This window comes from Tamandua tetradactyla, chromosome 6, assembly GCF_023851605.1.
Source record: "Tamandua tetradactyla isolate mTamTet1 chromosome 6, mTamTet1.pri, whole genome shotgun sequence".
NCBI lineage: Eukaryota > Metazoa > Chordata > Mammalia > Pilosa > Myrmecophagidae > Tamandua > Tamandua tetradactyla.
Window position 1 is genome coordinate 117,504,366 of NC_135332.1, and position 24,720 is coordinate 117,529,085.

The 24,720-nt window shown below is 36.1% G+C and overlaps 1 protein-coding gene across 14 annotated transcripts in view; it reads right to left on the bottom strand.

The window, feature by feature from the left end:
• STAU2 (staufen double-stranded RNA binding protein 2) overlaps nucleotides 1–24,720 on the bottom strand; it is a 363,048-nt gene that overhangs the window by 308,087 nt on the left and 30,241 nt on the right. For 9 of the 14 annotated variants that reach the window (XM_077167009.1, XM_077167001.1, XM_077167000.1 and 6 more), the window contains exon 3: nucleotides 5,521–5,651. The exons of the other annotated variants lie outside the window; for them this stretch is intronic. In XM_077167009.1, the coding sequence (XP_077023124.1) occupies nucleotides 5,521–5,634 (114 nt within the window). In that variant the 5' untranslated portion in view covers nucleotides 5,635–5,651. The remainder of the gene's footprint in view (nucleotides 1–5,520; nucleotides 5,652–24,720) is intronic. 14 annotated transcript variants of the gene reach the window in all.

Genomic DNA, 24,720 nt, shown 5'->3' on the forward strand with positions numbered 1-24,720 from the left:
ATTCCAATGGACAGCCATGGTTCAGCATCATTACTGTAGGTATGTATATGTGTATATATGTTATGTGTACTTGCATGTTTATGTATATGTATTGTACGTATACATGTAAATTTCCATATAATTGGTTAACGACCCAAGAAAAATTAATGAACTGGGACTAAGTTTAAAGTTTTCTTGACAAAGATAATCATTTCTTTTATTAAAATATGTTTTACACCTCCCTTAAGGCCGCTGTTAGACATACATGAACAAAAATGGCCTTGCTTTCCATAAAAGGAATCCAGACTTAGCCAATAATATACTAATGCCTATAATGAAGGAACAGTATTATTTAAAACACATAAAAGATATTCTTCATTCGAGAATGTGTCAGTCTAGTCCTCATTCTTAAAAACAATGAGCAGTCTTGGCCAAGATGATGGCTTAGCGAGGTACGGAATTTAGTTCGTCCTCCAGAGCAGCTAATAAATAGCCAGAAACAGAACAGAACAACTGTTGGGGCCACATCAGTGACCGGACACACAGCGTACCCCAGTCTGGACCAAGCTGCGAGCCCACCCAGAACTGTGAGACCCCAAGCCGTGGCAGCCAGCACCCCTCCCCCACAGGCTGCTTCCCAGCGGGGAAAGGAAAGAACTTTACCAGTAGCAGGGCTGACTACAACAAAATCCAGTTGTGGAATTAATTAACAAATTCTGACTACTAAAATTAGGCCCCCAGCTCAGTTGAACCTCAAGTAAAAGCGGAGGTCACTGGTTTCTGCCCTGGCACAGAGGGGGTAGGGCTGACAGAAAAAGAAAAATAAAACAGAGGGTTTTTTTGGATTTGAAAAGCTCTGGGGCCTAAAGGAAAGGATAGGGCACACAGCACCTGGAGATACACAGAGTAACATAACAACTTAAGCTCTTGACTGGTAAACCCAAGGAACAGGGATCCGGCTCTGAAAAAGATTTTTCTCTTCAGTTTTGGTGGCTGTGTTGCTACTTAACTCATTCTACAAAGCCAACATCACCCTCATATCAAAGCCAGACAAAGATATTACAAAAAGAGAAAACTACAGACCAATCTCTCTAATGAATATAGATGCAAAAATTCTCAGCAAAATTATAGCCAATCGAATCCAGCAACACATTAAAAGAATTAAACATCATGATCAAGTAGGATTCATCCCAGGTATGCAATGATGGTTCAACCTAAGAAAATCAATTAATGTAATACACCATATCAACAAATCAAAGCAGAAAAACCACATGATCATCTTGATTGATGCAGAGAAGGCATTTGACAAAATTCAACATCCTTTCCTGTTGAAAACACTTCAAAGGATAGGAATAGAAGGGAACTTCCTCAACATGATAAAGGGAATATATGAAAAACCCAGACACCTAACATCATCCTCAATGGGGAAAAACTGAAAACTTTCCCCCAAGATCAGAAACAAGACAAGGATGTCCACTGTCACCACTGTTATTCAACATTGTGTTGGAAGTTCTAGTCAGAGCAGTTAGACAACAAAAAGAAATACAAGGCATCAGAACTGGAAAGGAAGATGTAAAACTCTCACTGCTTGCAGATGATATGATACTATATGTCGAAAACCCAGAAAAACCCAGAAAAATCCACAACAAAACTACTAGAGCTAATAAATGAGTACAGCAAAGTGGCAGGTTACAAGATCAACATTCAAAAATCTGCAGTGTTTCTACACACTAGTAATGAACAATCTGAAGGGGAAATCATGAAAAAAATTCCATTTACAATCGCAACCAAAAGAATAAAATATTTAGATATAAATTTAGCTGAAGAGACAAAAGACCTATACAAAGAAAACTACAAGAAATGGCACGGAAGACCTAAACAGATGGAAGGGCATATACCGTGTTCATGGATTGGAAGACTAAATAAAGTTAAGATGCCAATTCTACCTAAATTGATTTACAGATTCAATGCAATACCAATTAAAATCCAAAAAACTTACTTTTCAGAAATAGAAAAACCAATAACCAAATTTATCTGGAAGGGCAAGGTGCCACAAATAGCTAAAAGTATCCCGAGATAGAAAAATGAAGTCAGAGGTCTCACGCTACCTGACTTTACGACGTATTGTGAAGCTACAGTGGTCAAAACAGCATGGTACTACTCAACAACAAAAAGACAGCCAATCCAATTACAAAATGGGAAAAAGACTTGAACAGACACTTCTCAGAAGAGGAAATACAAATGGCCAAAAGGCACATGAAGAGATGCTCAATGTCCCTGGCCATTAGAGAAATGCAAATCAAAACCACAATGAGATATCATCTCACACCCACCAGAATGGCCATTATCAACAAAACAGAAAATGACAAGTGCTGGAGAGGATGTGGAGAAAGAGGCACACTTATTCACTATTGGTGGGAATGTCAAATGGTGCAACCACTGTGGAAGGTAGTTTGGCAGTTCCTCAAAAAGATGAATATAGAACTGCCATATGACCCAGCAATACCATTGCTAGGTATCTACTCAGAGGACTTAAGGGCAAAGACACAAATGGACATTTGCACACCAATGTTTATAGCAGCATTATTTACAACTGCAAGGAGATGGAAACAGCCAAAATGTCCATCAACACCCGAGTGGCTAAACAAACTGTGGTATATACATACGATGGAATATTACGCAGCTTTAAGACAGCATAAACTTATGAAGTATGTAACAACATGGATGGACCTTGAGAACATTATGCTGAGTGAGACTAGCCAAAAACTAAAGGACAAATACTGTATGGTCTCATTGATATGAACTGACATTAGTGAATAAACTTGGAATATGTCGTTGGTAACAGAGAACATCAGGAGATAGAAATAGGGTAAGATATTGGGTAATTGGAGCTGAAGGGATACAGACTGTGCAACAGGACTAGATACAAAAGCTCAGAAATGGACAGCACAATACTACCTAAAAAAAAAGTTTAAAAAGTATTTTATAAAAGAATGAGCTTGAGGCAAATGGTGTGGTCAATAACTAGAGCATGAAGAGCAAAAGACACAGGTTTAGAAAAGGTATCTCCAACTCTCCTTGAAGCCCAAAAGAATCCCAGGACTAAGTAAAAATAAGAATGTGGACCAAAGTGGGTCTATGAGTCCTCAGAAGGCACAGAGATCAATCCAATTGGATTTGCAAAAAAAAAAGATCAGAGTCAGGAAAACTCTGACAGCAGCAACTATGATGTCTCTGGACTACTTTTTTTCATCCCTTAGTTTTTTAAATCTTCTTTGAATAAAAATTTAGTTCTATTTTTCTGGGTGCAATATTTCATGTTTATCTACTTCTTCTGAAATAAAGACCAAAAAAAAAGGAATCTTTATCACTGTTTCTTTTTTGTTTAAAAAAAGTTCATTCCTTGATACCTACTTATGTAGCTAACTCAATTTTCATTCATTTCAACCAACAAGCATTATTGAGTGTCTACACTCTATCCTGTTCTAGACATTGGGCATGCAGCAATGAACAAAACTAAAGCTCTGCTCTCAGAAAGCTGACATTCCAGTTGGAGGAGAAAAAAACAATAAATAAATAATATATTTGAAGGTGGTTATTTGCTATTAAGGAGATAGTATGTGCGACAGAGAGCAAGAATTCAGTTTTAGGTATGTTCAGTTCAGGCAATTCTGTTAGACAAGTAGAGATTCTTAGCAGGCAGTTAGATATACAAATCTAGAGTACAGAGGAGAGCTCTGAGCTGGAGACATAAATTTGAGAGTGTCAGCATGTAGATGTTATTTATATCTATGAGACTGAATAAAGCATCAAGGAAATAAGTCAAGAGAGTGAGGAGAAGAAGTCTAAGGTCTAAGGAACTGAAAGTTCAAGCATGTTGGAAACAGTTGTCCATGCAGATGTTGAAATCACCAAATCTTAAAACAGGAGGAGTACTGGAGAAGTGTGGTAGAATCACACAATAGTCAGTAAATGACCACCATGAGGGAATGTGGTAGTTAGTCTGATGACATGAAATTCAAGCTGGGAGGATTATATCAAGGAAGAATACTTAGAATTGGCAGATAGGAGGCAAGGAAAATACATGCTAGTGGAACGAGAAAACAGAAAAGCAAAATACGCACTCTAAATAAGCTCAGTCTAGCACAAGAGTAATGGTCAACATAGATCACTGTACTACAGCGTAGTTAGAATTATAACTGGGAAAGGCAAGTTCTGCAGGAGACCCACTGGAGGGAACAGAGAAGGTTTCACAGAAGTTTGGAAGAGATGATACATGAGCTGAGTGCTTGAAAATGATAAAGGGCAAAAGGACTGGTAGAGACACTACAATATAGGAAAACAAGAGAAAGGTGAAAAAAGCATGAAATATTCACAGAAATGCAAACAGTTCAAAATGATGAAGGCCAGAATAGGGTCAGGTTATATGGCTGGAGAGGTAGACTAAAGCCACAGACGTTTTCTCTGCTAATGAAAGTATAAGACATAATATGAGGGACATACAGGTGGTTCAGTTGTAGAATGCTCGCCTTCCATGTGGGAGAACCAGGTTCAATTTCCAGAACATGCACCCAAAAAACAGAAAGAGAATATGAACAAACTAAACTGTTACCCAAAAATCCTTTATAAAAGCTTCTAATAGGAAATAAATAGACTAATTTTAGTTTCATCTTTTCCTTACTTTATGAGAAGTGCCAAAAAAAGAAAAAAACAAGTAATCCAAAAGCCAGTAGCTTTATGAAAATTAACAAACCCTTAGGAATCAACTGCTTCCACAAATCTCATGGTATACAAAAACGTGTGATCACTATTATAACCGCCAGCTTCCAAGATTAAAAACGTACCAAGGAAAATTATGTGTCACTGAGATTTCTCAAGCAGATGAACAGAACTACACACACATAAGATACTAGTTGTTGATTTCATCGTAAAATGTATATAGTAAACATGTGTGGGGCTACATATAATTATAAATCGATTTCCCATTAAAAAGAACAGTATTATAAATGACTGTAAGAATAATAACAATACATGAATATACAACTTTCATAAATGTTGAATCTTGGAATTAAGCATCACATTGGAAAAGAATGAGATATTCATTAGATGACTCTTGCTGTATTTTCTCTGTCTCCATTTTTAATTTTAGCAGCTATGATTTAATGGGAAGAGCATTGTACTTGGGAGCCAAAGAATACATACTCAAGAGCTAGTCCTGGCACTAGGAACTGTGTGGCCACAGGGCAAGTCATTTAATGTTACTGTGTTCAAGTTTTTCAATTTACAAAATAGAAAGAAAAAAATCTATATCATGCGGTTGTGTTTAAGTTTCGTGAAGTGCAGTATCTGAGTTTTGAAAACTCAATGAGCTATAAAATTATATATTACAAAATATTAATGTAGAGCTAAAAGCCTTCAGGTCATCCGTCACTCTACACATACACACACACACACATACAAATAAAGCACAATTAAAACCTTAGATGATAAATCTGATAGAGTTTGGTAAGCATGTCTCACCACCTCTCTTCATAACCTTACCTTCGAATGAGCAGGCCCTCTTTCATTCAGAAGTTTATACTGGGGTTGGACTCTATTGAAACGGGCTAACTCATTTACCAGACACATTGGAGTTTTCTCTTTGGGGGTTGCCATTTTATCTTGGAGAGAAGCTGTAAATAAAAAGGCTGTAAAGTTTTTGCAAAGAATGACTTTACAAAATGGAAGAAAACTAGTTTTGACTTTTTAGATTGAAGGCAGAATGTGCATACGGATTAAATCATTTTCATGAATTTTGCATTAAAAATTCAAATCACCTAATGGCTTCCATTACATGCAGCAGAAACACATATCACAGTTAAAACAATAAATTAACAATAAACTTATTTCCTAAGTACCAAAATTGCTATATAGATAATAGCATGCTTAAAGATTTTAAAATACGATTATAATAATGTTTAATTGATTACTAATGAAGTTTCTTTCTTTCAAAAAGTTTTAGCATACACACATAGTTTTCCTGATTCTTATTAATGTAAAATTAAGTTCTTTTTAATTGTTTGAAAAAGCACTAGACTTGGGTATCAGTTCTACATTTAAGTCCTAGCTCTTCCAATTACTATTTTTTGGTATCACTAAGAAAATTAACAACTTTTTTCTTTTTTGTTTTTTAAGAAATTTTGAAAAATAAGTAAAAAGAATAATTTAACAAAAGTCCTTATATATATATACACCAAGAATTAAAAACTGTGAACTTTCTCTATATTTGACTTGACTTATTTAAAAATAAGCAGTCTTACATTTCAATTGAAGTTTCCTTTATCTTCTCCAGAAACTACCACCATATGAATTTAGAATGTATCTTTCTAGGAAACTTTTAAATGTATTTATATGCATGCATATCCATGAAAAAATACATAGTCTTGTTATATGTGTTTTTTTATCCATATAAATAGAATTAGGGTGAATGTATTCTTCACTCTTCAAGATGTTTTTAAGATTTTTACTTTTATACCTCTAGTTCATTACTTTAAACTGCTGTATAATCTTCATTACAATATGGTACCAGGTTTATTTATGCATTCCCCTACTAGTAGGCATTAAAGTTATTTATAACTCCTCACACTTACAAGTAAAAACATACTACCAAACGGCTCTTAGAATGACTACCAAATTACCTTCCCCTGGCAGCATAAGAATTACTATTCTGGCTTATCCTTGAAGACATGAAGGTATGATATTTTAATTTTTGTCAACTTGATGGTTGACAAATGGTTTCCCACTACTGTTTTAATTTACATTACCAGATTATTAGCAAGGCTAACCATCTCAAATGTTATTGACCATTTGGATTTACTCTTCTGTGAACTGTTTCTATACTTTTTTCTACTGCTTATTTTGGGTATTATATTTATAAAACTTTTCTTTGATAGCTTGTGCTTTTTTATTCCTTGTTTAAGAAATCCTTCCCTAACCTGAAAGCTTTTAATGATATTTACCTAAACTAAAGCCTCCTATTTTTTATCTGTAAAATGAAAAAAATGAATCTATCCTATTGAATTCATGGGTTGTCTTGAGATTGAGACTTAATGAGTGATATATATGCTATAATTTTCTAAACTATACCAGCAATTTAAAGTATTATTATAGCTTCAGGTTATTTTCCTAATTCTATGTTATTTTAACCTATATTTTCTATCATCTCATTTGTGGACAAATTTACACCGATTTTTGCTTTTTCTTTCATCTCTCATTAACCAGTGCCACCACCCCAAATGTTTTAATCTAAGCAGAAAACAGAAGTGGATAACTTGTGATAACGTATGAAGAATAAGGACAGTACAAAAAAGACAAAGTCAAGAAAAGCACAAGAAAGCCTGCAGTTTACCTTATTCTACTATGCATCACTCAAATGAACACTTAATACAGTATTCATTCAAAGTAGAAAGTCAGTTACATAAGCTATCAAGTGAATATAGGGATATAATCAACTTTGGCTCTTGCAAGTAATGACATGAAACAATCAAGTACTAACAGCACAGCTACTTGAAAATCAAAAAGCAAAAACAGAATGAAAAATTATTAAAAATGAGAAAATGTTAAAGTCTAGTAAAAATCAGCCAATTTAGTATAACACTGACATAGGATTTACACTATTACTATACAATTTCCTATATATGCGGCATATATCCATATGGTAAAATGAAAATAGAAGGGATGCACAAGTGGTTCAGTGGTAGAATGCTTGCCTTCCATGTGGGAAACCCGGGTTTGATTCCCGGACCATGCTCCAAAATAAAGAAAAGAAAAAAGTATTAGGGGCCTAATAAGTAAAATGTGAAATTTTTGTATTATGAAAAATTTTAATAGCACAGGATTTAAATGTATTTAAAGTTAAGTTTATTACAAGGTGAACCCAATTTGGTAAGAAGCTGATCTAAATCTTTTAAATGAAAGTGCAAACAACATGGCATTAAACTTGTGGCCCATTAATTTTGACAACCTGCTTTATAACAGTAACATGAATCCATTAAAACACTTTAATATGTGGCACTATTTAGAGGTGCACAAAATACCTACAGATCTCACTCTGATAAAGCTTTAAAACTAAAATCCAATAGCTAGCATAGTTACTTATTTTACAAAATGATTAAAACTTTATTTAAAAAAAACAGCTACTCCTCTACTTAATCAGAAACCTTATTAGTATTAAACTACTTGCTAGAGCTGTGACAGCAATTTAAAAATTAATCCAGTTATGTTAACTACAGTTTTCCACAATACAATGTTTTAATCAATTTAAAATTTTAATAAAGTACCTACAAAAATATCAAACTTTTTAGAAAAGCAAACAGTGCAAAAATGAGATACACATGAAATATTACACAGGTATAGATTTTCAAGAGAACTATGTCCTCACTGAAGATATACTAAAATAGGCAATTCACTTTAGTGGCTAAAATAAAAGCATACTTTGGAAGTAAATAAAATTAATGCAAATGAATTTCACAAAGACTTTGCCATTTTTGAAAGAGCAACCACCACAGGAATGTTAAAAAGCTTGTTTGGGTATCTGTGCCATTTATTCATATATATGATCATGAGAAAGCATCTACCTAAGTCTCCCTTTCTTCAACAGTAAAACAGAGATAATAGTTGTATTTATCTCACTGAATAATTATATGCATTGAATGAGATGTTGTAAAACATTATTAATGGAAAAAAAAACTTTCAACAAATGGTGCTGTGATAACGGGATATTCACATGAAAAAGAAAGAAATGTGATCCTCATCACACAGAGTACCAAAAACAGTGGCAACAACCCTATTAATGATGATTTACAATCCATTACTACCTCTGGTTATAAATATTTGGTTAAAACAACATACCTTAAAATATGGAACAATGATGAGGCTTTTTCTTTTATTAGAAAAGTTGTGGGTTTACAGAAAAACCATGCATAAAATACAGGATTTACACACACCACCCAACCACAAACACTTTGCATTCCCTGCAAAGGTTAGACTAGGTCTACTTAAAATTAGGCCTAAGACGAGAAAGGGGAAAAATTCAACTTCCCCTTGTGGAGAATTCCTGATATTCTCACAAGTACTGGGGACAACCAAAGCAATAGGCTGAGACCTCAATCTTGGGGTTTGTTCATATGAAACATCCCCCCAAAGGATAGGCTAACCCTACTTAAAATTAGGCCTAAGAGTCACCCCCAGAGAACCTCTTTTGTTTCTCAGATGCGGCCTCTCTCTCTCAGCCAACACAAGCAAACTCACTGCCTTCCCCCTCTCTATGTGGGACATGACTCCCAGGGGTGTAAACCTTCCTGGCAACATGGGACAAAAATCCTAAAATGAGCTGGGACTCAACATCAAGGGATTGAGAAAATCTTCTCAACCAAAAGGGGAAGAGAGAAATGAGACAAAGTGTCAATGGCTGAGAGATTTCAAACAGAGTAGAGAGGTTATCCTGGAGGTTATTCTCACGCATTATATAGATACCACCTTTTTAGTTAAGGTATAATAGAGAAGCTAGAGGGAAGTGCCTGAAAAGCAGAACTGTGTTCCAGGAGCTATGTTTCTTGAAGATGACTGTAATGATATAGCTATCGCAATGTGACTGTGTGATTGTGAAAACCTTGTGTCTGATGCTCCTTTTATCTATGGTATGGACAGATGAGTAAAACATACGGATAAAAAAATAAATAATGGGAACAAAGGTTAAAATAGAGTAGCTTTGAAATACTATACGGTATGTATGAGTTTTTATTTTTTAATTTGTTTTGCTGGAGAGATGCAACTGTTCAAAAAAATGATCATGGTGATAAATACACAACTATGTGATGAATTGTGAGCCACTGATTGTACACCACATACAGAATGCTTGTATGTTTGTTTGTTAAGGATTACAATAAAAATATTTTTTAAAAAAACTGATGGCAGCACAAGTTAGGTCCATGGTTTACTTTAACTTAGGGTTCATAGTTTTAGTATAGACACATAGATTTTTTTTTAACTTTTTATTGTTGTTATATATAAGATCTAACATTTCCTCTTTTAATCAAATTCAGATATATACTTCAGAACCGTTCATTACATTTACAGTGTTGTGCTACCATCACCATCATCCATTTCCAAAATATTTCCATCATTCTAATTAGGAAACGTATACATTTTAAGCCTTCACTTCACATCCCCTATCCCCACCCCACCCCTGATTCTGACACTATGAATTTTCTTATTCTAATTGTTTCAAATCAGTGGGATCCCACAATATTTGCCCTTTTGATCAACTTATTTCACTCAACACGATGTCTTCAAGGATCATCCATGTTGTCACATGTAACAGAATTTCATTACTTTTCACAACTGAATAATATTCCATGGTATGTATATCCCACATTTTATTTATCCATTCATCAGCTGATGGATATTTTAGGTCTCTTACATTTTCTGGCAACTGTGAATAACACCCCTACGAACATCAGTGTGAAAATATCTTTTGAATCCCTCCTTTCAATTCTTTTGGGTCTATATTGAATAGCAGGATTGCCAGGACATATTTAGCTTTCTGAGAAATCATCAAACTGTCTTCCACAGCAACTGTACCATTTCACATATTCACTAGGAAAGAATGAGTGTTCCAAATCCTCCACAGCCTCTCTGTGCTGGTTTGAAACTGTTATGTACTCCCAAGAAAAGCCATATTCTTTTAATCCAGTCTTGGGGGAGAAGACCTATTGTTGCATGGGAGCTTTTTATTAGTTTTTTCCCATGGATATATGACCCTGCCCATTCAAAATGGGTCTTAATCCACTTAATGGAGTCCTTTAAGAGGGAGACATTTTGGAAAAAGCACAAATGCTTGGAAACAAAAATGCCCTGGGAGATGCGAAGCAAGGACCCACAGAAACGGAAAGACCAGAACGTGGAGATAGCCAAGAGAAATCAGAAAATGAAATCCAGAGTTTGCCCTGGAGAACTAAGACAGGACCACAAAAGCTTAGAGAAAGAAACACTCTGAACATGCTAAAAGGAGACCTGCAGGACACAGACAGAAAGCCACTGGAAACAGAAGCTGAAGGTAACAAACCAGGAGCAAAGAACTGCAGATGCTAGCAACATGCCGCCCCAGCAGTCAGAAGTGTTCTAGATGCTGACAACCTTTCTCCAGAGTCTGGGTATCATCTTATTGATGTGTAAATTTGGACATTTTCATGGTTTTAGAGCTGTAAACTTGTAACATAATAAATACCCTTTGTAAAAGCCAATCCATGTCTGGTATATCCCATTCAGGCAGCTATTGCAAACCAAAAAACTCTCCAACACTTCTTATTTTTCCATTTTTTTAAGAGCAACAATCCTAATGGGTATGAAATGTATCTTATCATGGTTTTGATTTGCATCTACCTGACAGCCAATGATTTTGAGCAGCTTTTCATGTGCTCTCTTGGCACCTGTATATCTTCTTGGGAAAGAAAGCTATCCAAGCCTTATGCCCATTTTTTAACTGGGTTGTCTTTTTGTTAGTAAATTGAAGAATTTTACAATTTCTGGGCATTAAACCCTTATCAACATGGAATTGTAACCCATACCAAACTCTGAAATCTGTTCTATAACTAACTATTGTGGTGTGCTTTGAAATTTATTGTTTTTTTGTATGTATGTTATTCTTCACAATAAAAAAAATTTTAAATAAACCTTCATCAGATATTTCATTTCCAAATATTTTCTCCCATTGTTGTTTTGATTTCATGCTTAAGTCATTTGAAGCAAAAATGCTTTAATTCTAATGATGTACCATTTATCTTTTTTTATTTGGTTGTTGTTCATGCTTTGGATGCAAAGTCCAAGAAACTACTGACTAACAAAAGATCCTAAAGGTGCTTCCATAGTTTTCTCACAGGAGTTTGATAGTTCTAGCTCATATATTTTGGTCTATGATCCATTTCGAATTGATTTTTTGTGTAAGGAATGAGGTGGAGGACCTCCCTTTTTTGCAAATGGAGATCCAGTTTTCCCATCACCATTTGTTGAAGAGACTATTCTTTCCCAATCGAGTGGTATTTGCCCCTTGCCAAAAGACAGTTGGCCATAAATATGAGGGTTAATTTCTACCCTTCAATTTGATTCCATTGGTCTAAATGCCTGACCTGTGCCAGTACCATGCTGTTTAATTACTGTGTGGCTTTGCAATAAGTTCTAAGATGTCCATAAACATCGTTCTTTTTCAAGATCTTTTGCTATTCAGGACCAATTACCCTTCTATATAAATTTGATTATTGGCCTTTCTATTTCTGCAAAGAATACTATTGAAATTTTAATTGGGACTGTACTGAATCTATAAATTCCTTTGTAGTTTCCATGTACAAGTCCTATACATCCTTGGTTAGATTTATTCTTAGATACTTGATTATTTTAGTTGCTATGTAAATGGAATTTTTTCTGGACTTCTTCTTCCAATTATTCAATGATACACTGAACATTGTTCAATGTTTTTACGTGGACAAAAAACTCTGCTGATTTTTGGTGCTGGTCTGATACCCTGCCACTTTGCTGAATTCATTTATTAGCTCTAAGAGCTTTGTTGTGGGTTGTTTTGGATTTTTTGTCTACAGGATCACGTAATTTGAATACAGGGAAAGTTTTACTTCTTTTCCAATTTGGATGCCTTTCATTCATTTTTCTTGCCTAAATGCTCTTGGAAGAGCTTCCAGTACAATGTTGAATAACTGTGGTCAATTCTTTAGGTATTCTTTGCATTGTTCCTGATCTTAGAGGGAAAGCTTTCAGTCTTTCACCATTAAGCAGATGTTATCTGTGGGCTTTTCATATATGACCTTTATCATGTTGAGGAAGTTTCCTTTTATTCCTAGTGTTCTAACTGGTTTTATTAAGAAGCACTACTAGGGTGGGCCACGGTGGCTCAGCAGGCAAGAATGTTTGCCTGCCATGCCAGAGGACCCGGGTTTGATTCCCAGTGCCTGCCCATGAGAAAAAAAAAAAAAGCAGTACTAGATTTCATCAAGTGCCTTTTCTACATCAATTGGGATAATCACGTGATTTTTTTTCCCACTTCATTCTGTTACTACATTAATTTATTTTATGTTGAACAAACATTTAATACCAGGGATAAATCCCACTTGATCATGGTATATAATTCTTTTAATATAGTGTTGGATTCTACTTGCTAGTATTTTGTTGAGGATTTGGTAACCTATATTCGTAAGAGACATTGGTCTGTAGTTTTACATCCTAGTGGTTGGTATCTTTCTCTGGATTTGGTATGGTGACATTGGCCTCATAGAATGAATTAGTGAGTGTTCTCTTACCTTCAATTTTTTTAAACAGTTTGAGCAAAACTGGAGTTAAGTCTTTCTTGGATTGTTTGGTAAAATTCCCAGGAAGGCATCTGGTCATGGACAATGATCCATATTCACTGGAGAAGAACGTTTATTCTGTTTTTATTAGGTGAAATGTTCCACATATATCTATCAGGTCTACATGGTTTAGAGTATCATTGAGGTCTTGCATTTCCTCATGGATCTTCTGCTAGATGTTCTAGGCATCATTGAGAATGTGTATTAAAGACTCCTATGATTAAAGTAGAACTGTGAATTTCTCCCTTCAAATCTGTCGATATCTGATTGATACATACTGGAGCTCTACTGTTAGGTGCATGTATATTTGTAATTGTTATATTTTTCTCTTGAATTCTCCCCTTTATCAGTATATAATGAACATCTTTGTCCCTCATAAGTCTTTTGGATGAAAAGTCTATTTTATCCAATGTTAATATAGCCACCCCAGCTATTTTCTGGCTACTATTTGCATGGTTTATTTTTTCCATCCATTCACCCTTGACCCACTTGTATTTTTTAATTTAAGGTGAGTCTCCTGCAGACAGCATATAGTCGGATCATACTTTTTTATCCATTCTGCCAATCTCTGCCTTTTAACTGGAGCGTTTAATCCATTTACATTTCAAGTCACAACAGAAATACCGGACTTTCTTTGGCCATTTTGCTATTTAGTCTTTATAAATTTTATACCTTTTTTGGTTCCTCATCTGTTAATCCTACATTGATATTTATTTAATTGTTTTGCATGTTGCACCTTCTCATTTCTATCTGGATAAATTTTCAGTCTATTTTCCTTGTGGATACCATGGGATTAACATTTAACATCCTAAGTACGCAACATGCATATCTGATTTGATACCAACTTAATTTTCATAGAATGCACATATACTTATCCTATACCTCTCTGCCCCCCATCTTTGTTGTTGTAGTTGTTCTTTTATTGTATATATACAAAGCAAAGGAAGAAAAAAGCAATAATCTTCTAAGCATTCTTTGACAAGTAATTACAGAACAGATTCCAGAGTTTGTCATCGGCTACCATACCATCATCTCAGATTTTTGCTTCTAGCTGCCCCAAAACACTGGAGGCTAGAAGGAATACTAATACAGTGATAAGCAGCCATATTTGTTTGTTATATCCCACTTTCTCTGTTATACCTACTCCTTCTCCTTTAATCCTTCTTCCATTCTACAGGGATCTTTGGGGAATGCCTGTTCTGACTTTTCCATGTTGAGAACGGGTGTCCACACTAAAGGATAGGGGAATGTAATTAATTGATAAACCTGGAGAGGCTGGTGCCTCTGGGTTTCAGGATTTATATGGCCTAGGAACTCTCTGGAAATTATATGTTCCAGGAAGGCAAACCTAGTGCATGAAACCTTTACAGAGTCTCAGTTCAAGCCCTAGGTGTTCTTAAGAGACAACAGAAGTGATGTTGATTGGAGTTTAGCAAACCATGACAATTGGCATTGTCTAACTGAAGCTTGCATAAGAACAGCCTCCAAAACAGTCTTTTTTATCCATTTGATCTCTCTTGGCCACTGATGCCTTATTTTATTATACTTCTTTCCTCAGTGCCAGGGCTAGACCCATTCACAGGAGTCATACCTCATGCTTCAGGGAGATTTCCACCCCTGAATGGCTTGTACCACATAGAGGAAGAGGAACAATGCCCCCACCTTTTCTTTTAACAAGTTATATCTTCCATCTTTGTACACTGTAAGTTCAAAATCATAGATTTATCATTACTTTTTATTTGCAAGTCAGCAGCTTTACTAGGAAGAAATGGAGTTAGATATCAAACAATATACTACAATACTGGCATTTGTTATTATGCAAATGGTTACCTTTACTGCAAGTCTTTATTTCTTTATGCCACTTTGAACCACTGTCTAGTGTACTTTCTTTTTGATCTGAAGAATTCCATTTAGCATTGCTTATAGTACAAGTCTAGTGATGAAGAACTCCCTCAACTTTTGTTTATATGTGACTCTTAATCCTCCTTCATTTTAGAATCAAAGTCTTGCTAAATTTAAAATTTTTGCCTGGCAGTTACTTTCTTTCAGCACTTAAGTATTTCAGCCCACTGCCTTCTTGGCTAATTTTTTTTTTTCCATGGCAGGCACCAGGAATTGAACCCGGGTCTCCACCATGGCAGGTGAGAATTCCGCCCCCCTGAGATTTTTTTGACAAACTGGCAATTAATTTAATTGGGACTCTCTTGTACATAACATCTGCTCTTCTCTTGTAGCTTTCAGAACTCTTTCTTTGTCTTTTGCATTCAACAGTATGATCAATATATGATGAGGTGAATTTTCTTTCCTTCATGTTTGTCCTATTTGGTATTCTCTGAGCTACTTGGATGTCCGTCCATATTCATGTCTTTTCCCAATTTTAGGAAGTTCATCATTATTTCTTTGAATATTCTTTTTTGCCCCTTTCCCTCCTTACTCTCATGGGACTCTCACAATGTGTCTATTGGTGTGCTTGATGGTGTCCCAGAGGTGTCATAAACCATTTTGCTTTTAATTCTTTTTTCTTTCTGCTCCTCAGCCTGACTCATTTAAAAGATTTTGACTTTTTTTTTTTTTTGGTATAATACTACATATATTCAAAGCAAAGAAAGAAAAAAGCAATAGTTTTCAAAGCACTCTTCAACAAGTAGCTACAGGACAGATCCCAGACTTTGTCATGGGCTAAAATACAATACTCTCAGATTTTTCCTTCTAGCTGCTCCAGAATATTGGAGGCTAGAAGCCTTAAATAATTTTTTACCATCACAATCACTTTTTTTGTGTGTGAAAAATAACATATATACAAAAAAGCAATAAATTTCAAAGCACAGCACAACAATTAGTTGTAGAACAGATTTCAGAGTTTGACATGGGTTACAATTTCACAATTTTAGGTTTTTAACTTCTAGCTGTGTCATGGTCAGGTATTATGTGTGAGCTTGGCCAAGCAGTAGTTGGGCAAGCGCTGGCTTGTCTGTTGCGACGAGGACATTCCATAGAATTAAATCATGGTCACGTCAACTGCATCCACATCTGATTCCATTTGTAATCAGCCAAAGGGGCGTGTCTTCTGCAATGAGTGATGCTTAATCTAATCACTGAAAGCCTTATAAGGAGGATTCAGAGGAGACAGTCTCTTCCTGTTTCGGCTGGTGAGCCTCTCCTGTGGAGTTTGTCCAGACCCTCCATCAGACTCGTCGGCTTTACGGCCTACTCTGCGGATTTTGGACTCTGCGTTCCCACGGTCACGTGAGACACTTTTATAAATTTTATATTTGCAAGTGTTCCCTGTTGATTTTGTTTCTCTAGAGAACCCTAACTAATACAAGCTGCTCTAAGATACTGGAGACGAAAAGAGGTATCAATTTAATGATTCAGCAATCATATTCATTTGCTAATCCTACCTTCTCTGTATAACTCCAGTAACACCTTTGATCTTTCTATCCCTCTCTTTTTTTCATGGTGTAAGGGTCTTTCTGTAATATGGGGTAGGGAGATGGAACTATCTGATGTTCTAGAAAGGCTAGGCCCTCTAGGTTTCAGGACTTACCTGGTCCAGGGACCTATCTGGAGGTTGTAGGATTCTGGACAGTTATACTAGTGCAAGGAACTGTTGTGGAATCTTATATGTTGCCCTAGGTGTTCTTTAGGATTGGCTGTGATAGTCCTGGTTAGGGGGTGGCAAGTTATGATAAGTAGCAATATTGAACTGAAGCTTGATTAAGAGCAACCTCCAGAGTAGCCTCTGGATTCTATACGAACTCTCTCTGCCACTGATACTTTATTAGTACACTTCTTTTACCCCTTTTGGTCAGGATAGAATTACTGATCTCATGGTGCCAGGGCCGGATTCATCCCTGGGAGTCATCTCCCATGCCACTCACCCCTGGAAGTCAAGTCCTACATAGTGGGGGAGGGTAATGATTTCACTTGCAGAGTTGGGTTTAGAGAGAATGAGGACATATCTGAGCAATAGGGGGCTCCCTGTGTTTCAATTATTCAAACGAGCTATACAGATAGGTTGAGTTAAGACTTTGTACTACAGAAAATTTCGGTTCCAAACCAAACAAACCTTTCTTCCTTTGGTCTCAAAGAGTAGATGTGGTTCTAAAATACAGACAATGTCTTCCTTATTCCTGTGTTCTGAACTACTTTAACCCCAATCTGATTGGCTTCGTTCTTATCTCTAAATATCAGGTCATGTACATATATATATATCTTATCTCTAAATATCAGATTATGCAATACACATATATATATCTTACCTCCCAGAATAAGATATATATATATATATATATACATATATATATACACACACACACACACACACACACACACACACACACAGCCTCTCGAAATCCAGAAATAATACTTATCACTCTGGACTTACGTGTCTGCTATAAAAGCTTACAATCTAGGCCCCTGTTTTCTTATAAGCATTTTCTACAAGAGACCACATCATTGTTGTTCTTTTGTTTCTGGCTTATTTTGCCTCACCAAATGTCCCACACGTTCATTCATATCATTGCATGCCTCACGACTTCGTTCCTTTTTGTTGCAACACAACATTCGTTCATAAGTATACACCATCGTTAGCCAATCTACTTCTCAGTCAGGGCACCCTTTAGCCACCTGCATTCATCAGACATCATGTATACTGCCCAAAGTCCACATTCATCAACACTCTCAATTTCAGATGATTTTTCTGTTTCCAAGAGAAAACAATAAAGACACCCTCACCAAATAGGAAATCTGAACCTCCTCTTAAATTCCTGTCCCTCCCCCCATTATTTGCCCCTGCTGTTGCTGTAGTAGTGCTGATGGTTTCCTTTTAAACTTACCTATAGCATGCAATAGCAGTATTCCCCCTGTGCCCTGGACTTAAATACTCTCTGTACAAGAATCATACCTCAAAGGTTTTGACTTTGATTTCACTGACTCTTTCTTCTGCCAGACCCAGTCTGCTCTTGAAACCCTCCTGTGCATTTTTCATTTCAGTTATTGTGGTCTTCAATTTCACTAGTTCTGTTTGGTTCCTTTTTAAAACTTTTATCTCTAGTTTTACTAAGATTCTCATATTGCTCATTCATTGTATTCCTGGTATTCTTTAGTTCCTTCTCTGCATCCAGCATTTTTAAGACCATTTTTTTAAAGGCTTTGTTCAGTAAGTCCACATTCTTGTCTTCTATGTTGGGTTTTCCACATCTTTATCCTCTTCCTTTGAGTGGGCCATCATTTCCTGTTTCTTTGTCTTGTACTCTTTTGTTTCACATTATAAATTTCAATATTTTAAAATGTTAATGCTGAGATTTACTCCCTTGGATGTCTGTTTCTTAATTTTGTAGCTAGCCGGTGATAAGACAGAGATTTTCTTGAGCTTCAGTTCTCCTGTAAGGAAAGTCTTGGGCAGCGAGATGAATGCAGTGTGCATGTTTTTGCATGTCTTTCCGGGCCTTTCTCTTGTCCATGGCTTTTACTGGTTGTTTTTGAGCTCCCCTGTTTACAGGAGTTTCGTTTTCTCCTCTGTTCCCCAGGAGACTCATCTCCCTCTCCGTGGTGTTTGAGGCCAGGAACCCTTTGCCTAAGATTTCGACCTCTCTAGTTTTTTACACTACTTTTGTTATCTCCATTTGCTTTCGACTGGAGGGCAAATTTTGGGAGGAGGGGCATGCCAGAGAGGAATTTCCCAAATCAGTCTTTTCTCATGAAAATAGGGCCAGGGACCCATGAAGGAGGTGCAGATGTGATAAAGAAGAGCACCAAGAGCTCCTCTGATAGCTCCTCAAAGAAAAGTTTTCTTGGCCTGTCCACCATATATAGCCCTTCAACCAACTGTCCCCCACAACCCTGAGGAAGTGCAGCATCTTTAAGTTTCCATCACCACCACCACTGTCTGAAAGGATCAAAACAATGGCTTCCAACCCCCTTTGTCCAGGCAGGTTGGATGCCTTCAGAGCCAGGACCCCAGTGATCCAAATTCGTTAATCAAAAGCCATGATCAGTGATCAGCCGTGCCCACCCTTGGTCTTGGAAAGAGGAATTTTACATCCATTTCTGTCACTAGCAAGCTAGCCAGGGACTGGAATCCACAGTGGCCAGCTCCAACAGTGGAGGATGAGTGCTGGTAGCCATTGTGCAGAGAGAGCAATTTACTGTTCTTTACTCTGATTTATCAGCCTCTTCCTCCCACTTTTCCCTGGATGATTGTCATGGTCAGGTTCATGTGTCAACTTGGCCAAGTGGTGGTATATGTTTGTGTGGTTGGGCAAGTGCTGGCCTGTCTTTTGCTATGATGACATTTCATAGAATTAAGTCATGATCACATCAGCTACATCCACAGCTGATTCCATCTGTAATCAGCCAAGGGGAGTGTCTTCTTTAATGAGTGATGCTTAATCACTGGAAGCCTTTTAAGGAGGATTCAGAAGAGAGAAAGACTCTCTTCCTGCTTCAGCTGGTGAGCCTCTCCTATGGAGTTCATCCAGACACTCCATCAGAATCGTCAGCTTCACAGTCTGCCCTACAGATTCTGGACTCTACGTTCCCACGGTTCTATGAGACACTTTTATAAATTTTATATTTACGAATATTTCCCGTTGATTCTGTTTCTAACTAATACAATGATGTACAATGTTCTTCTGGCCTCCAGAGTTTCAAAACAGTTGTTTTAGACAGTTTCTGTTTAATAGTTGCTGTGTTGGAAGGCCTGAGTCCTGGTGCTCCCCACCCCACTATCTTCCCACAGTTCTCACATGATACAGACTTATTATAAATGTTAACTTTTTCATGGTGTTCTAGGGCTAAAATAGTTTAAGAGATGAAATATTCTGTTAGGATAGACTGATTTTATTCATACTAAATAAATGTACTTCTTTACTATTCTGTGAAAAACACATATTTGTTATTATTTTTTCCTTTCACTTTTTATAAGTGTTTCCACTGAAAGCATTCCAAGCATAATATAAATTACATTTAAGAATTCTCATATCTGTGTTAGGGAATATTCTGCCTTTGTTGACATTAAATTTGTTTATTTTTAAATCTCCACAACTTTGATAAGAAACATAAGTAAAATAGATAAAACAGTTTCTGCATATTCAACAACATACAGATATACTATGAACAGTTTTTTTTCATATCTTTATAAAATTTTCCAGACTCTGTGAGTCTAAGTCTTTATATTATATCAAAATAAGTTTTCAATGAACAGATAAAATCTCTGCCCCCATGGGAGAAGCAAGATACATACAATAAATACAAATTACAACACAGTTAACTGTTATAGGGTTGCTACAGGGATTTCTTAGGCAAAAGGGTACAGAAATGCAGGTTTTAAGGGGTCATAATTAGATTAGTTAAAGAAAATAAGAATTCACTGTGTGCTAAAACAAGTGTAGCCTCTGAATCAATTCTCATTTAAGATATTTATCCATATCAAAGAGGTCTTATGATATTTACCAATATAATGGGTACTTAGCAACCACCTTAAATTTTTACATTTCTTTCCAAGTCCTACCAATTAAACAAGACTGATAAAAGTAGTAACCAACAATTATTTTATTACTGTACTTATTATTGCTGGTTTAAATAAGACATTTAGATAGAAGTAACTACTTAGTCAATTCAAACAAGTATCCCTAGGGTGTAAAGGAAGCCCATCCCAATTTCTAAGCACCAATAGCATGCTGTGCAAATACCTAACAGAGAATTTATCACACTATATTACAATCGATTTAGCCGTTTTGTTCTTTCACTGTTTTGTGAGCTCTTCGAGGAAGAGAACCATGTTTTATTCAACTTCATTTTACCAGTAGTGTCTACAACACAGGAAGCGTTCCATAAATATTCATCTAATGAATGAGGGAATAAACCATACAGCCATTTGTTGATCATGAATTCAGAACTAGATTTCTTTTGTCAGATATTCCTCAGACAACGACCATTTTAACTACCTTGCCTAGAGACCAGGATACATCTCTCGGAAAGATGGGTCTGGTGTACCTTATGTGGCACTAATAACTATGCTTCAAACTTCCTAGAGACCTACACTCGGTACAGAGCCCTCTAGATCTGCTTCCCTATATCCCTAGGAACCCTACAATTCTGTAAAATGCCTTCAAAAAAGACCCAGCTATTCCCAAAATCTATGGCTCTTTGTAGCCAAAACAGAACTTCGAAGTTTCTGAATAGTAAATATAAGAGCCTGGAACATACTTAAAATTCACAAGATCCAATTTATGTATTTTTTTCCAAGACATTTATTTTGTTTTCTCTTCAACCCAAGGCTATATCACCATCTTTAATTGACCTGATCTCTGACTTAACTTCCCATGGAATCTTCATTAAAGTTATCCTCTCCCATCTGGAAACTTGATGATTCCAGTGAAGTTCAAGATAATATTCAGTTCTCTGATAAACTACAACTTGGGCATCATCAGATTTAGAAAAAAAAAATAGAAATTAGAGCAGACCAATTTCTCAAATAAAATACCTTCATACAAAATTCGCTCTTAAAGAATTCACTACAAAAAACTATTTCTTCCCTCCCACACTATAATGAATACAAACAGCATGACCTATATTATTTGGATTCTGTTGTAAGTATGAAAAATTATAAGAAACATAGGAAAAACAGAAGATTTTATTTAGTATTTCTAAATACTTTAATTTTGTATAGTTGGCATATCATCACTAAGGGAAATGAAGTATAAAAATGTTAAAAGGCTCATTTTATGCAAATTAATGCTAGCCTTACAATCCATTCATTCATTCAGCAATAGCATGCGACAACATGGTTGAACCTTGAGGACATTACATTGACTGAAATAAGCCAGACAGAAAAGCACAAATATTGTATGATCACACTAATATGAACTAATTATAAGCTAGCTATAATATATAATAAACTAATTACATAAATCATATATGGCTAGACTCTAGAGTATAAGTCATCAAGAGTTAAAATAAAGATAGAGAATGGGAAGCTAATGCTTCACCTGTGCAGAATTTTTAATTAGATTGATTGTAAATGCTTAGAAATTGATAGAGGGGATGGCAGCACATGACTGTGAGCACACTTAACAGGGTTGAATTATGTATGTGACTGTGGCTGAAAGGGGAAATTTAGGGTATGTATATCACTAGAAGGAAAGCCAGAGGCTAAACAGGACGGTATAAGCACAGTGAACTCTGTTGTGGACAATGACTATGGTTAATAGCATAAATCTAAGAATGTTCTTTCATGAACTAGAACAAATGTATATCATTATTACAAGGTGTTAATAATAGAGTGGTGTGCTGGTTTGAAAGGATTCTGTACCCTAAAAAAGTCATGTTTTATCCTGATCCAATCTTGTGGGAGCAACCATTTCTTTTAATCCCTATTCAATAATGTAGGTTGGAATATTTTGATTAGATTTTCTCCATGGAGATGTGACACATCCAATTGTGAGTATAAACTTGATTAGCTGGAGATGTGACTCTAGACATTCCAGGTGGGTCTTGATTAGTTTACTGGAATCCTTTAAAACAGAAAACATTTTGGAGAGAGTCCCTTTTAGAAACACAAGAACCGAGAGACCAGGCAGAAAGAGACCTTTGGAGATGAAAGAATACACCCCTGGGGGAGCTTCAAGAAACAAGAAGCCTGGAGAGAAGGCTAGCAGACATCGTTATGTTCACCATGTGCCTTTCCAGTGGAGAGCGAAATCCTTTAGTGAAAGTAACCTCTTGCTGGTTTCTTAGATTGGACATTTTTATAGACTTGCTTTAACTGGGACGTTTTCTCAGCCTCAGAACTATAAATTTGTGAACTTACAGAATTCCCCTTTTTAAAAGCCATTCTGTTTCTGGTATATCACATTCTGTCAGCTAGCAAACTAGAACAAGTGGTATATAGGAAATCCACATCTAACATCTACAGTTAATAGTAATACTGTATAAATATTCTGAAGGTACCACACCAATGCTAAGTGTCAAAACAGGGAGGTATAAGAGGTATGGGTTTTTTCTCTCTGGAGTAATGAAAATGCTCTAAAACTGATTGTGGTGATGAATACAAAACTCTATGATTATACTGAGCCACTGATTGTACACTTAATAAAACTAATTTAAAAAAACAGTCTTCCCTAAAGCAAAAAATGTTTATTTGGTACAAAATTTATAATTTGATTAGTACATTTCCTAATATAACTTATGTGGACAGTTTAATCGAATATCATAGGTACATGGAATCTTGAATAGGGCATGAGATTTTGTAGGTTTATCCAGAATGATGCCCTGATAAATTCCAGAGTGATTTGAACAGTGAACAAAAAAGTATTTGCAAAGTCCCCTTGGGGAAATGACAAGAAAGGGGGAAAATTCAACATCCCCATGTGGAGAATTCCTGATAGTCTCAGAAACAGTGGGGCCAACCAAAGCAATAGGCTAAGCCCTCACTCTTGGGGTTTGTTCATATGAAACTTATCCCTGCAAAGGATACGCTAAGCCTACTTAGAAGTAGGCCTAAGAGTCACCCCCAGAGAACTTCTTTTGTTGCTCAGATGTGGCCTCTCTCTCTCTCAGCCAACATGACAAGCAAACTCACTGCCCTACCCCTCCCTATATGAAACATGACTCCCAGGGGTGTAAACCTTCCTGGCATTGTGGGACAGAAATCCTAGAATGAGCTAGGACTTAGCATCAAGGGACTGAGAAAACCTCAAGGGACTAAGAAAACATTCTCAAACAAAAGGGGTAAGAGAGAAATGAGACAAAATAAAGTGTCAGTAGCTGAGAGATATCAAACAGAATCGAGAGGTAATCTTGGAGGTTATTCTTATGCATTATATAGATATCACCTTTTTAGTTAAGATGTATTGGAGAGGCTGGAGGGAAGTGCCTGAAAATGCAGAGCTGTGTTCCTGTAGCTATGTTTCTTAAAGATGATTGTATAACGATACAGCTTTCACAATGTGACTCTGTGATTGTAAAAACCTTGTGTCTAATGCTCCTTTTACCTACGGTGTGGACAGATGAGTACTACATATGCATTAAAAATAAATAAATAATAGGGGGAACAAATGTTTAAAAAAATTTAGTAGATTGAAATGCTAATAGTCAATGAAAGGGAGTGATAAGGCTTATTGAAAAAAATAGGGAAAACAAAGGCTAAAATATATTGGGTAGATGGAAATAGTAGCAATCAATCAGAGGGAGGGTTAAGAGGTATGGTATGTATGAGGTTTTTTTCTTTTTTCTTTTTATTTCTTTTTCTGAATTGATGCAAATGTTCTAAGAAACGATCATGGTGATGATATATAACTATGTGATGATATTGTCAGTTATTGATTATATACCAAGAATGGAATGA